General features: G+C 35.0%; 1 protein-coding gene across 1 annotated transcript in view; it reads left to right on the top strand.

Annotated features, from left to right (window-relative positions):
• The window catches only part of CFAP47 (cilia and flagella associated protein 47), a 504,236-nt gene that overhangs the window by 92,461 nt on the left and 396,510 nt on the right, over nucleotides 1-15,265 (top strand). Inside the window, exon 22 of the mRNA XM_068963234.1 lies at nucleotides 9,042-9,183. Coding sequence (XP_068819335.1) covers nucleotides 9,042-9,183 — 142 coding nt within the window. The remainder of the gene's footprint in view (nucleotides 1-9,041; nucleotides 9,184-15,265) is intronic.

Raw genomic sequence — 15,265 nt, 5'->3', positions numbered from 1 at the left:
TTCCTGAGGAATTTTGCTTAAGTCACCTAATTTGGCAGCATGCAATTATTCATGGTGTTCTCTTGGTATTTTATTTCAGTAAGGCAAGTAGTAATTTCCCCTATTTCATTTCTGATTTTAATAAATTGTCTCACCTTTTGTCTTAGCCTATGTAAAGGTTTGTCCATTTTGTCTATATTTTTAAGATTCAGCTTTTCAGGTTGATTTTCTATACTTTTTTATTGTTTGTTTTATTTTCACTTTAGCTTTTATTATTCACTTCCTTCTGCTTTGAGTTTAGTTTTCTTTTTTCTTGTTTTTTTCTTTTAAATTTTTATTGTAGTGTAGTTGATTTACAATGTTGTTAATTGTACAGCAAAGTGAATCTGTTATACATATACATATATCCTCTCTTTTTCAGATTCTTTTCCCATATAGGCTATTACAGAGTATTGAGTAGAGTTCCCTGTGCTTGCTAGTGATCTGCTATGTATTTTATGTATAGTAGTGTGTATGTGTTAATTCCAATCTTCCAATTAATCCCTTACCCTCAAGTAACCACAAGATTATTTTCTATGTTTGTAACTCTATTTCTGTTTTTGTACATAAGTTTATCTGTTGCCTTTTTTTAGATTCCACATATAAGCAATATCATACGATATTTGTTTTTCTCTGACTTGCTTTACACAGTATAAGAGTCTTATTCTTGTTTTTCAAGGTAGAAGGTCAGGGTATTGATTTGAGATTTTAAATTTTTATATGGGTTTTACAGCCTTTAGATTTCCCTCTAAGCATTGCTTTCAGTTCAGTTCAGTCGCTCAGTTGTGTCCAACTCTTTGCAACCCCATGAATCGCAGCAAGCCAGGCCTCCCTGTCCAGCACCATCTCCCGGAGTTCACTCAGACTCACGTCCATCGAGTCCGTGATGCCATCCAGCCATCTCATCCTCGGTCGTCTCCTTCTCCTCCTGCCCCCAATCCCTCCCAGCATCAGAGTCTTTTCCAATTAGTCAACTCTTCACATGTGGTGGCCAAAGTACTGGAGTTTCAGCTTTAGCATCATTCCTTCCAAAGAAATCCCAGGGCTGATCTCCTTCAGAATGGAGGGGATGGATCTCCTTGCAGTCCAAGGGACTCTCAAGAGTCTTCTCCAACACCACAGTTCAAAAGCATCAATTCTTCAGCACTCAGCCTTCTTCACAGTCCAACTCTCGCATCCATACATGACCACAGGAAAAACCATAGCCTTGACTAGACAGACCTTAGTCGGCAAAGTAATGTCTCTGCTTTTGAATATGCTATCTAGATTGGTCATAACTTTCCTTCCAAGGAGTAAGCATCTTTAATTTTATGGCTGCAGTCACCATCTGCAGTGATTTTGGAGCCCCCCAAAAATAAAGTCTGACACTGTTTCCCCTGTTTCCCCATCTATTTCCCATGAAGTGATGGGACCAGATGCCATGATCTTCATTTTCTGAATGTTGAGCTTTAAGCCAACTTTTTCACTCTCCTCTCACTTTCATCAAGAAGCTTTTTAGTTCCTCTTCACTTTCTGCCATAAGGGTGGTGTCGTCTGCATATCTGAGGTTATTCATATTTCTCCCGGCAATATTGATTCCAGCTTGTGTTTCTTCCAGCCCAGCGTTTCTCATGATGTACTCTGCATAGAAGTTCAATAAGCAGGGTGACAATATACAGCCTTGACGCACTCCTTTTCCTATTTGGAACCAGTCTGTTGTTCCATGTCCAGTTCTAACTGTTGCTTCCTGACCCGCATACAGATTTCTTAAGAGGCAGGTCAGGTGGTCTGGTATTCCCATCTCTTTCAGAATTTTCCATAGTTTATTGTGATCCACACAGTCAAAGGCTTTGGCATAGTCAATAAAGCAGAAATAGATGTTTTTCTGGAACTCTCTTGCTTTTTCCATGATCCAGCAGATGTTGGCAAGTTGATCTCTGGTTCTTCTGCCTTTTCTAAAACCAGCTTGAACATCAGGAAGTTCACAGTTCACATATTGCTGAAGCCTGGCTTGGAGAATTTTGAGCATTACTTTACTAGCATGTGAGATGAGTGCAATTGTGCGGTAGTTTGAGCATTCTTTGGCATTGCCTTTCTTTGGAATTGGAATGAATACTGACCTTTTCCAGTCCTGTGGCCACTGCTGAGTTTTCCAAATTTGCTGGCATATTGAGTGCAGCACTTTCACAGCATCATCTTTCAGGATTTGAAACAGCTCAACTGAAATTCCATCACCTTCACTAGCTTTGTTCGTATTCCTTTACCTGTACCTTAAAAGGTTTGGTATTTTGTGTTTTCCATTCATCAGAGTTTGCATTTTCTCATATAATTTCTTCTTGGACCTGTGGTTATTTTGGATGCTATTAAATTTCTACATATTTGTGCATTCGCCAAACTTCATTGTGTTATTGATTTTTAATATAATTCCATGTGATTAGAGAATATCGTTTGTATTATTTAATTAGATGTAAATTTACTAAAGCTTTATTTATTGTCTCATGACACTCTATGTAGGTTATTTAGCTATGTTGAGGTAAATCCAAAAGAAATAACTCGTAAGAGTTGAAAATGAATACATCTGTGTGTGTGTGTATGTGTCTGTGTGTTGTGAGTATACAATGGTGGAGAGAAGGGACTGCTGATTTTCAAAATAAGCTTTGTATGATTATTTTTGTTTTATTTTTGCAAGTATTTACCCTTATAATTTCAATAAAAACAAAAATTCAAAATTAAAAGAAAATAACCCTTTTGTGACAAGTTATTATTTTAAAGCATTCAATTATATCATTCTCTTACCCATTTCTTGTATCTGTATCTTTCATGTGTACCAATGTATACAGACATACAGACACACACACACACACACATTGTTCAGTAAAGAAAATAAATGTAAGTTTGACAGTAATTTATAGGTTTTAAAGTATACTGAGATCGAGTTACATCTTTCTTAATAAGTCAGTGTTGTGATTTTATATTTTTATACAGTGAGTGTATGTACTATGCTTTTAATGACATCCTTCAGCCACAAAAGCATGTAGCTTAATGGTTACTAAAGATTAGAAAAAATACATAATCCGATTTAAATCTGTTACATGACTTTTTGGGAAGATGCATATGCTTGTCAAGTGGCTCATTGGTAAAGAATCTGCTTGCCAATGCAGGAGACGTGGGTTTGATCCTTGGGTCAACAAGATCCCCTAGAGAAGGAAATGGCAGCCCACTCCAGTATTCTTGCCTGGGAAATCCCATGAACAGAGGAGCCTGGTGGGCTACCATCCATGGGAGTCACAAAAGAGTCAGGCATGACTTAGTGACTAAACAGCAACAATAAAATATTCAATTTGTCATTTTTTTAGTCCAATTTACTATTTAACACTTTCAACAATTAAAAACTCAGAAATCCATTTCTTAATGTTTGGACCATGACTCTTCACGGATTCCTAAATTCAGTATGAAATTAAATTATACATACTTATAGTTTTCTGTAGTGCCACACATTGCTTGCCATTTTTAATTGTTCTGTGTTTACTAGGTAGTTTAAAGGAGATTTACCTAGTGTATCACAGTGTAATTCAGTCCAATAAGAAAAACATAAAAAATGCTGCAGAGACAGCACACCCTGTGAGATTTTGCTCACTAAATTTGTGCCAGTGAGGCAGATTGATTGTGTGGTTTCCCAGCATTTCAGATGTCCTTCACTATATTTATAGCTACTTGTAAGTTATCTGTCTTCATGTGTGTGTGTGTGTAGGTATAAATAGCCAGTGGTGCTTTCTTGGTTGACGTATGGCAGCAGGAAAATGTGAAATCAGCAGTAAAGGACTTGATTTATTTCTAGTTGTAACCCTTCCTTTCCTACATTGCACCAGGTTTGGATACAGTCTAAACTGCTGATGGACAATTTCTATTTTATTTGGCATCCTTGACTGGACTTGTTTGTTTACACTAAGTCACTCAAGCCCTTCTTTTCCTTATGGGCCACTTATATGTCTTCTCGGCCAGTGTACAGAGTTGTGGTTCCTTACATGGTAGTCACTAGTCATATATATTTACATGAAAGCTGAAGTTAATTAAGATTAATTATTTTCTCAGTTAACATAGCCACATTTCAAGTTCTCAGTATCCATATGTGACTGCTGGATAGTACAGAATATTTCCATCATCACAGAAAGTTGTATTTGACTGTGCTAGTATAGATCTTTCCTTCTTTTTTATCTTTCCTGTTCCTGCTCTATATTTTCTTGCTTTATATTTTCCCTAAAGCTCTTGAAAATGAGTGAACATTGTTCACTATTTCCACCAAATTTTTTTTTTTTAATCCACCATCCTTTTTCTGCCTTTCAAGGATATGCAACCTTCAGGTAAATATTTCATAGTAGTTATTCTGGATTTACAGCCATTTTTACAGGAAGGTAAGAAAAATCCTTCAAGTATTAAAAGAGAAGACTTTTGAATGACACTTGCCCCTTTTCTATTCATAAACATTTTTTCTACCAGTATTGAATAGGGACTGAAATCTTTTCTATATCAGAATATCATTCTTCTCTTGGAGGTATGTGTCTGTTTGAATGACAGCTTCTAGGAAAGTATATAGAATGGCACATATCACAAAACTTTCAGTTTTCCCTCTTCATTAGTTTTAGTGTTAAAAAGTGTTGTAGACTCATAGTTCTGTTGATGTGATAAAACTTACATGAGTGAAAAAAAATCATGGACCTCTCAATTTTGTAATTACAGGGCTACTTGGGTAAAAACACATTTTTGGGGGTAAATTCTTTGTAAAGATTTGAGTTAAGAGAGGGCAAGACCAGTATGACTTCCCACCTACACACAGTTGACAAAGAAGGTGGGGATTGGTTCTTAGCTCTGTAAATTCATCACACAGTATTTTAGAAAACATGTTACAGGAAGGGAGAAAGGCCTCATGCTTAAAATAAAAGAGAAAGTTAAAGGATAAGATCAGTACATTGAATTATCTTGATAATCACTAACATCATCATCATCAGTGATAGTATCAAACATCTTAAATGAAGCCTACTGTCATGTTGTGTTAAACCTCTCCCATCAATGCAGTCTTCCACTCCTACCATCCCTGATTTGGGGACACAACACAGATTCAATGACAGTTAAGACTCAATATCCAGCAACTGTTGGGATTTAATCCATCATGATCACTCTTTACCTTGATCATCCCCCCAAATGGAGCCCTCTGTGTATACCCTGCCATTCCTGCTAGCTCTGTGATCCCTCCCACCTGTTTTTTCTCTCTTCCCCTCTGCCCTCTAGGATATCTACATTTATATAAGTCCTTGATGTTTTGGGGAATTCCTTTCCCTTCACTATTTGTTCATGCTATGACCATGGCTATCTCTAGGGCTTTACTTCTTATATAGCCTTTTCTGTGGATCAGGGTGTGGCTCTAGAAGTGATGTGTTCTGGAAGCCTTGTTCCCTGGGTTGATTTTTCTAGATGGTCTTTGTTACAAATGGCTGCCTCTTTGAATTTTGCATTATGTGAGTTTACCACTCTCTGGACATTGCTGCCAGCTAGGTGCATTGTACATTCTGCTCCCTACTCTTCTCATTTTCTGAGTGATTTCAGTGTCCATATGGAGGTCCATCCAGAACCCTGTCTCTCAGTTCCTTGTCTTCATGTTTCCATTGATTTTCTTTATTCCCCTCAGCTCTTCTATTGATGGACCCATGTCCATCAATCATAATCAGATGAGGATGATGGTTTAGGAAACATACTTTTAGATATTACTTGACTTTAAAATGAGTTCATATTATGTTAATTAAAAAAAAAAAGAATAAGATAGTACCTAGTGTTAGTTGCTCAGTTGTGTCTGACTCTTTGCTACCCCGTGGACTGTAGCCCACCAGACTCCTCTGTCCATGGAATTCTCCAGGCAAGAACAGTGGAGTGAGTTACCATTTCCTTCTCCATGATAGTACCTAAAAGTAATATAAATACTATTAAAATATGTGTAAGCAAAATATTGGTTTCTGTTAATACAATAAGCAAAAAATGAAGAAAAAAAAAAAAACAACCAGACGAGGTAAAAGATAAATGAGACAAAATATAACTGGTTGTTGATAACTAATAATGAGAAATTCCAAGAGAAATAAGATCAAACGAAGTTTTAAGAGCTGAAATATGGTAGGGTAGTATTTATACATGATCTCTATCTTTATTCAGTTTAACACTTGACATCTGTGTGCTGGTATCACTACAGATGAGTTGCTTGCTCAAAATAAATGAAACATCCATGAGAATAATATATTTTACAGTATTTTTATGCTTTTATAATTCTGTTATAAGAACAGATTATTTACAAAAGATTGTGTGATGTGAAATGGTCAGTGTCTTAGTCTGTTCAGACTGCTGTAACACAGTACCACAGACTGGGTGATTTATAAGTGACAAAAACTTATTTCTTACAGTTCGGGAGGCTGGATATATAAGATTATATGGCACCAGCCTGTTAGGGTGAGGGCTCCCTTCTGAGTCGCAAACTTCTTGATGTGCCCTCACGAGATGGAAGAGGCTAGGAATCTCTCTGGAGTGTCTTTTATAAGGCACCAATTACAGTTACACAACTCTTTTCCCCAGTCATGAGGCCTCATGGCTTAAGCACATCCCAAAGCCCCACCTCCTCATTTTATCATTTTTGGGGCTTAGGATTTCAACATATAAATTTGGGGGAAACATTTTCAGACCATAGCAGCCAGCTAGTGTTAAATAAAAACAAAATGAAAGCCCAAGAGTTTGCCTAGTTGGGTAATATGCATGGCAAGCTGTAAGTATACCCTTTTCATTATTAATATTTAGTTCTTATATTAAAAACTTATTTTTTTGCTTCTCTAGGTTCTTGAGATTATCACATGATGAGTGGGGAATTCCTGAAAACCACTGATTGATTTGTCCTTCATATAGTTTTAAAAATAATAATTTATTGAGTGGCAATTTCTGTAACATAAAATCAACCATTTGGAATTAATGCAGTGCCTTCACAATATGGTATAACCATGCCCTTTATCTCATTTCAAAGCATTTCCATCACTCCAAAGTAAAACCCTTTACCCATTAAGTGGTTTCTCCCCATCTGTCTTCCCACCAGCCACTCACAGCCACCAATTTGCATCCAGTCTCTATGGATTTATCTCTTCTGGATATTTCATGGAAAATCACCTTTCCAAAATTTCCTAAATTTTTCTTGTGTTTATTTGTAGTCACTTTCTCCTTTACTTTCAGGTTAGAGCAAACACTGATCTCATTTTGTTTGTGTAATTTTGTCTTTCCACTCGTATGAATGAAATTATAAAGTATGTTGCCTTATCATTCTGGCTTCTCTCACTTAGAATAATACATTTGAAATCCATTCATATTTTTCTGTTTAAGAGTAGTTCATTCCGGTTTATTGTTGAAATGTATTTTATTATATGTGTTTACCAAAATTTGTTACCTATTCAGTATTTGGAAGGGATTTGACTTGGTTTCAGGCTTTCACAATTATGAATAAGGCTACTGAAACATTTCCATGCAGTCTTTTGTATGAAAAAAAATTTTTTTTTTTTGGTAAGCATCTAGGGTTGGGCATCTCTGAGTCTTATGTTAAGTATGTTTTTAATTTTCTAAGAATCTGGAAAATGTTCCCTAAATGATGAGAAAATTTTACATTCCTATCAGCAATTCATAAATGTATTAGGTGCTTGCATCTGTATCAGCACTTGGTAGTTATCATTTTTATTTAAGCATTTTGATAGGTGTGAAGTGTTAATCTTCTGTGATTTTAAATTGCATTTTTCTCATGTCTGATGATGTTAAACATCTTTTTATATGGTAACATGTCATATGTACATTTTCTTTCCTGAACTCTCTTTTCAAATCTTTTACATAGTTTTCCATTGGGTACTTGTTTTTTCTCTTAATCTTCGTGCGTTATTTATATATTTAGGATGCAAATTGATTTTTTTCAGATTTGACTGTTTTAGATTCCACGTGTAAGTGAGATCATATATTATTTGTGTTTCTGTGTATGGTTTGTTTCATTTAGTATAATGTCCTTCAGCCCCATCCATGTTGTTGCAAATGGCAAATGCAAAAGCCTGCTGCTTTTAAAGATGAGAAATATTCCATTGTATGTGTGTATCACCTTTATTTTTTATCCATTTATTTATCCATTCATCCTTTCATGAATATGTGGGCTATTTCCACGTCATGACTATTGTGAATAATGTTGCAGTGATGATAGGAGTGCAGGTAATACTCTGAGATCCTGATTCCAGTTCCTTTGGGTAAAACTCAAAAGTGATATTGCTGGATAATATGTTAGTTCTGGTAACAGTATTGTACTTTATACTTGAAATTTGCTTAGAGGGTGGATCCTAAGTGTTCTTTCTCTCTCTCTCATACATACATAGAAACACACACACATACACACACAGTAACTACGTGAGGTGAAGTGAAGTGAAGTCGCTCAATCGTGTCCGACTCTTTGCGACCCCATGGACTGTAGCCTACCAGGCTCCTCTGTCCATGGGATATTCCAGGCAAGTGCGCTGGAGTGGATTGCCATTTCCTTCTCCAGGGGATCTTCCCAACCCAGGAATCGAACCCGGGTCTCCTGCATTGCAGGCAGACGCTTTACTGTCTGAGCCACGATGGATATATTAATAGCCTGATTGTGTTATTTCATTATGTATATCAAATTATCAAGTTGGAAACTTTAAATATGTACAATAAAAAATAGTATAAAATGAAGTAGGTGAAGGGAATAAAGAGATACACACCTCCAATTATAAATAAACCACAGGAATGTAATATTCTGCATAAGGAAAATGGTCAGTGACATTGTAATAACTTTGTATGGGGACAGCTGATTACTAGACATATCATGGTGATCATCTCATAATATATACAAATATCAAATCACTATGTAATACACCTGAAACAACGTAATAATGTACCCTGTTTTTAAATTCTAAAATATCACAATTTTTATACCAAAAATAGCCAGTTATAATGTATTTTTTGTCTAACAGGTGGCAACGTACAACTTTAGCATTCAAGTTCGAGTTAATTTCTTTGCAGCTTCAGAACTTGACTCTCAATGTTGTTTGTCAGACTCTCATGTGATTCCAAATAGACCACCAGTTATTCGATCATGTCATATTCAAGCTACTGGTATGTAATATGAAACATTCAACTGATGTGCGTATCAACTATTTATTCTTATATAGCTAGAAGTTTAAAAAATTATAGCATGATATTCATTTTTTAAAAATAGAAATGCTAGAAAGTAAATTTAGTATATGGTTCTTGTGTATGTTTGTGAGTCTGTGAGACTGAATTTTGATAAATAGCATGGATATACTGTCACATGATTTACCTTTGCTTAAAAAATAGGATGTAATTAAAAACAGAGGTCAGGTTAGTACTTTTTTTGTGTGTGTGGGCAATTTAAATGATTATTTCAAAATAGAAATTGTTAAAATAAAATACATTTGTTATAAAATAAAATGATGAAAATTTTATTTAATGTTTTCCCCCCAAAGGGATGAGTTACTAAAGAACTAAGTACAAGTAAAGAAGGATAATTATTTTAAAATTTTGAATTATTTATTGAATATTTATTTATTCATTTTCTTCAAGTATTCAAGTATAAAACTGATGCCCTCTGCAGACTATACTTTTGACTGGCTTAGGCTTGCATTGTATTATGTGCTTAAGTATTTTTCTTGAAAATTTAAGTCTAGTTTATATTATACTGTATTTTGTTTTTATTGTTCTGATGTTAGTTGTCTTTAATAATAAAATAGTGATCAGTTAATATTTGTACTTGGCACCGAGTTAGAGAAGCCTCTTTAAAGTAGCATATACACTATAGGGATTTATTTCACTCCCATTTAAAATACAGAATTGGTAATTCTACAACTGGTAGAGAAATTCCATGAAATTAAAAAGGTATTCCTTGTTTTAAGATATCTTTTTAGATTAGGAAAATTACTTTAATGAAAAAGAAAATATAATTCACTTATTTTATAAATAAAAATTAATGTATCATCATTAAGGAAAATTGGAAAATGTAGAAACACAGAAAACATCATCTGGAATGTGACTATTTATAATATACCATTATTAATAATTTGGTGTCTCACTCTTCCTTTGTTCCATATTTAGCTTTTATTAGTTATTTATAGCATAGTGGAGATCTTACTGCCTATGTTAAGTTAAAATCTGATCACCCAATAGAAACTTTACCATTGTCCTAAGTTCTTGTGGGTTTTTTCACTCTGGAAGTTAATGCTCTTGAGTTTTATAATGTTTTCCTAAATTGCTTCCTCAAAAAACACTTTGCCATTATTTTCCATATTTCTTTTTCTGACTCCTATTGGTTAGATTTTGTACCTCTTTGATTATATTGTATATTTTAATTATTTTATATATTCTCCCTTAGTGTCCTTTTCCTCATTTTTTATGTTATTTCCCAGAATTTTTTTCTGAACTATTTTATCTCTTAAAAAATTATCTTGGTGATTGTAAACTAACAAGATTTTCAAAGATTTTTTCTTATTGTTTCTTTACTTATGGAGTTTTTTAAAATGAAAGCAACACTTTTTGTCTGTAATTATATTATAAATATTTGAGCTTTTCTTCAGTTGAGTACATTGTCTCAATTTTTGCTGAGATATTTTTCCTTTATATCTGTCTCCCTCATGTTGAGGAGTTCCTTAAATGTCAGTTGAGTCTTGCCTGTTCTCTTGTTCCTTAGTGAGTCTCACAGTGTTGGTTTCAGCACCAATTATTATGTCTTTTCATGACAAACTGGATGCCAGTGAATGTTTTAATTTAGGGGGGAACCAAAATATTAGTATGTGAGACCTTAATCTTGAGGAACAGTTTCTCCATAAAATGTTTCTCTAATAATCTGTATTGGGTAGAATGTAGCTTTGTATAAGCAAAATGTGTTGTTCAGTCACTCAGTCATGTCCAACATTTTGCAACCCCATGGACTGCAGCATGCGAGGCTTCCCTGTCCTCCACCATCTCCTGGAGCTTGCTCAAACTCATGTTCGTTAAGTCGGTGATGCCATCCAACCATCTCGTTCCTCTATAGTCCCCTTCTCTTTCTGCCTTCAATCTTTCCCAGCATCAGGGCCTTTTCTAATGAGTTAGCTCTTTGCATCAGGTGGCCAAAGTATTGAAGTTTCCGCTTCAGCATCAGTCCTTCCAATGAATATTCAGGACTGATTTCCTTTAGGATGGACTGGCTTGATGTGCTTGCATTCCAAGGGACTCTCAAGAGCCTTCTCCTATACCACAGTTCAAAAGCATCAATTCTTTATCTAATTGATAAAATAAAGATAAAATTCTCTTATATCAATTTATCTACTTGATAAGTAAAATAGAGATCACTAAATGGTGCCATAATATGGCAAAAGAGTGATTTGTTTTAAAAGATACAACCAGTCTATTATTTTCACTGTTAATCGCCAATTGCCAATTTGAAAATAGGCAGAATATCTTAGCCATTTCTTGTATATGGGCCATAACATTGTCTTTTCCTAAGATTTCTCATGACAAGAGTTAGGGGTAACACAGTGATGGAAATTATCTGTGCCTTTCTCTTATTCTACATATCCTAACTTCCTGCCGAGGTATCTATTAATTCCACTGGTAAAATAAAATTGCTTGTAAGATATATGAGTTGTTGCATCAGAAATTGGTTTCTTTCCAGGGAATTATATTGCCATAAACATGTAAGATTCTTTAGTTTTCATTAAGGATTATAAACATCCTCAAGGTAAGTTTCAAAAAGTATAGATTTTTCAGCTCTGGTTTATGGTTCAGCATAGAAGAAGCTTAGAAGTCACCACTCCATCCTTACAGCAAGTTAAAAAGCTAAGCAAACTGAAAAATCAACAGATCTTCTTAGATCTATAAGAAAAGTGAGGTCACAGGGCAAACTCATGCCTCTGAAAATGGAGAGAGCCATGGGCAAATACAGAGAATCACAACTTATTGAATGGAACAGAAACTCCAACGTAGAACTTCCTTTGGGAATCAATGCCTGGGTAAGGAAGCCTGTACTGTAACTGAGGAATTGCTGGAAGTTCAGCATGGACAAGTCTGAGAGCAACAGTCTCTATGGGGCCCCAGTCATACTCCATGGGGCCTCTTTCATACTTTTGTGAATTTTACCTCTAGGAGCTTGACTTGATTCTCTTAAGTGATTATGAGAGAAAAATACCCTTATGTTTCTGGCAAGGGTGAGGAAAAGGAATTTTGAAATATGCCAAAGCATTCTGTTCTACTTAATAAGGTCTGCCCTCTGGAGAAACTCATTGACCAGATCTTGCTGGGGTTTTATCAGAAACTCCCTGATCTCAGGGAAGGGAAATATCCAACTCCAGTCTCCTCTAACCTACTCTGTGTAAGAAAAGAAATATTAATACTCAACTCAGCCCACTCTAACCATTTAGTCCTAAATTGGTAGTGGTGGTGTGCAGATTGAGAAAGACATGTAAAGTTCATATTCTAGAGACATGGACTCACCAAAAGACAGATCTGATCATAAGATTATAGAATGTTTCTGCCCCCCCACAACTTACCACTATATTACTAAAGGTCTGTTTACAGCAGTTCCTTTTACCCAGTTCATCATATCTAAGAATCAAGGAAAAATGTATAAGACATACTAAAAAGTGAAAAACACGGTTTTCAGAGACAGAACAAGAGTTGAAAACCAGATGCAGTTATGGCATAGATGTTGGAATTATCATATTGAGAATGTAAAATAACTGATTAATATGCTTATAACTCTAATGGATCAAGTAGACACCATGCAGGAACAGATGGGCAATATAAGCAAAGAGATTAAAATTCTGAGAAAGATCCAAAAGGAATGCTGTGGAGCAAAAACAGTGGAACAAAAATGAAGAATCTCATGAGTAGGATTATTAGTGGACTGGATGTGGCTGGGGAAAGAATCTCTGAGCTTGAGGATATCTCAATAGATATCTCCAAAGGAAAGCAAATATTTTTAAAAAAAGACTGGAAAAAAAGAGAAAAAAGAACAGACTGAGTACTGTGGGACAACTACAAAATATTAATATGTGCATACTTGAAATACCAGAGGGAGAAGAAAAAGTAACAAGAAATATTTGAAACATAATGACTGAGAATTTCCTCCAAATTAATGTCAGACACCAAGCCATAATTCAGGAAGCTCAGAGAATACCACACAGGATGAGTGGCAAAAAAATAACACTTAGGAATATTATTTTCAAACTGCAAAAAAGTGAAAGATTGAAAAAATCCTCAGGATGTATGCACCCCAGTGTTCATTGCAGCACTGTTTACAACACCCAGGACATGGAAGCAACCTAAATATTCATCAACAGGGGAATGGATATAAAAAATGTGCTATGTATATATACACAATGGAATATTATTCAGCCATAAAAGGAGCAATATTGTGGTTTTTGCCATACATTGACATGAATCAGCCACAGGTGTTAAAAAGTTCTTTAGTGAGAAGAAAAATGATATAGGTGAAAAACTTGGATCTATAAAGAAAAGAGCACTGGAAACAAAATAAAGGTAAAATAAGAGTTTTTATTTTTCATATTCTTAATCTAACATTTAAGTTTATTCAGTATAATAATAGCAGCAGTGTATTATTTCTATATATGCTTATGCATACTTATACATAAGGGAAATTAATGACAATAATGACATAAGCAGTGGTGGAGAGAGATTAAAATTATTTTGTTATTAAAAGGTCCTTGCAGATAAAGACAAATGCTCTGATATCACTTGCATATGGAATATAAAAATAAATAAATATATATATTTAAAAAAAATAGAAACAGACTCACATATATAGAGAACGTACTAGTGATTACCAGTGGGGAGGGGTGAGGTAGAGATATACGGGTGTCTCATGTATGTAAGTCTGGTTCACATTCAAAACTCAATTAACCAGTTTTCTTTTCAGTAAAAAAAGGACAATTGATAGCTTCCTTATGTACTTGGCAAAGTGGAAAGCACCATGGAAAGCACTAGTGAAGTAGAAGGTATATTTTAAATTAGCAAACTGTAACCTAAACCAAGGAAATTATAAATACTATACATATAGCCCCCAAATATCAGTTTTCTCTATTAAGAATATTCCCTAGGAATTTATTCTAAGAAAGGAAACAAAGGAATATATAAAGATATTCATCAGAGCATTACCAATGATGGTGAAATACTGGGAGTAGCCTAAATGTCCAGCAATAGGGGATTGGCTAATCAGGTTATTCTTTGACTATGTTAAGGAATGTTATACCTCTATGAAAATTCATGGTATCTTGTTAAGTAAGAAAAAGTGCAGATTACAAAACCTATGGTTGTATGGCCGTACTTTTGGGTTATGTCAAAATATATATAATAAAAATTATATGTAGACAAAACATGAACAGTAATGGTTACTGAGTGGATATAGTATAGGTAATTTTGAGGGGTGATTTTTTATGTTCTTACAGTTTTCTTTATAAAGAACATACAACTAAATTATTAGAAAAAAAAAAAAAACCTCACTGTAATCCATGATATTAGTGGATTTCCCCAGTTGCTCAGTGGTAAAGAACAATTCTATGAAGTAAAATCCCTATGAAGTCAAATCCCTTATGACTATACAGTGGAAGTGAGAAATAGATTTAAGGGACTACATCTGATAGACAGAGTGCCTGATTAACTATGGATGGAGGTTCGTGACATTGTACCGGAGACAGGAATCAAGACCATCCCCAAGAAAAAGAAATGCAAAAAAGCAAAATGGCTGTCTGAGGAGGCCTTACAAATAGCTGAGAAAAGATGGGAAGCAAAAAGCAAAGGAGAAAAGGAAAGACATACCCATTTGAATGCAGAGTTCCAAAGAATAGCAAGGAGAGATAAGAAAGCCTTCCTCAGCGATCAATGCAAAGAAATAGAGTAAAACAATGGAATAGGAAAGACTAGAGATCTCTTCAAGAAAATTAGAGATACCAAGGGAACATTTCATGCAAAGATGGGCCGAATACAGGACAGAAGTGGTAGGGACATAACAGAAGCAGAAGATATTAAGAGGTGGCAAGAATACACAGAAGAACTGTACAAAAAAGATCTTCACGACCCAGATAATCACGATGGTGTGATCACTCAGTTAGAGCCAGACATCCTGGAATGTGAAGTCAAATGGGTCTTAGGAAGCATCACTATGCACAAAGCCAGTGGAACTGAC

The sequence above is a fragment of the Capricornis sumatraensis genome, chromosome X (assembly GCF_032405125.1).
Source record: "Capricornis sumatraensis isolate serow.1 chromosome X, serow.2, whole genome shotgun sequence".
Lineage (NCBI taxonomy): Eukaryota > Metazoa > Chordata > Mammalia > Artiodactyla > Bovidae > Capricornis > Capricornis sumatraensis.
This window is presented reverse-complemented; position numbering and strand designations above follow the sequence as displayed.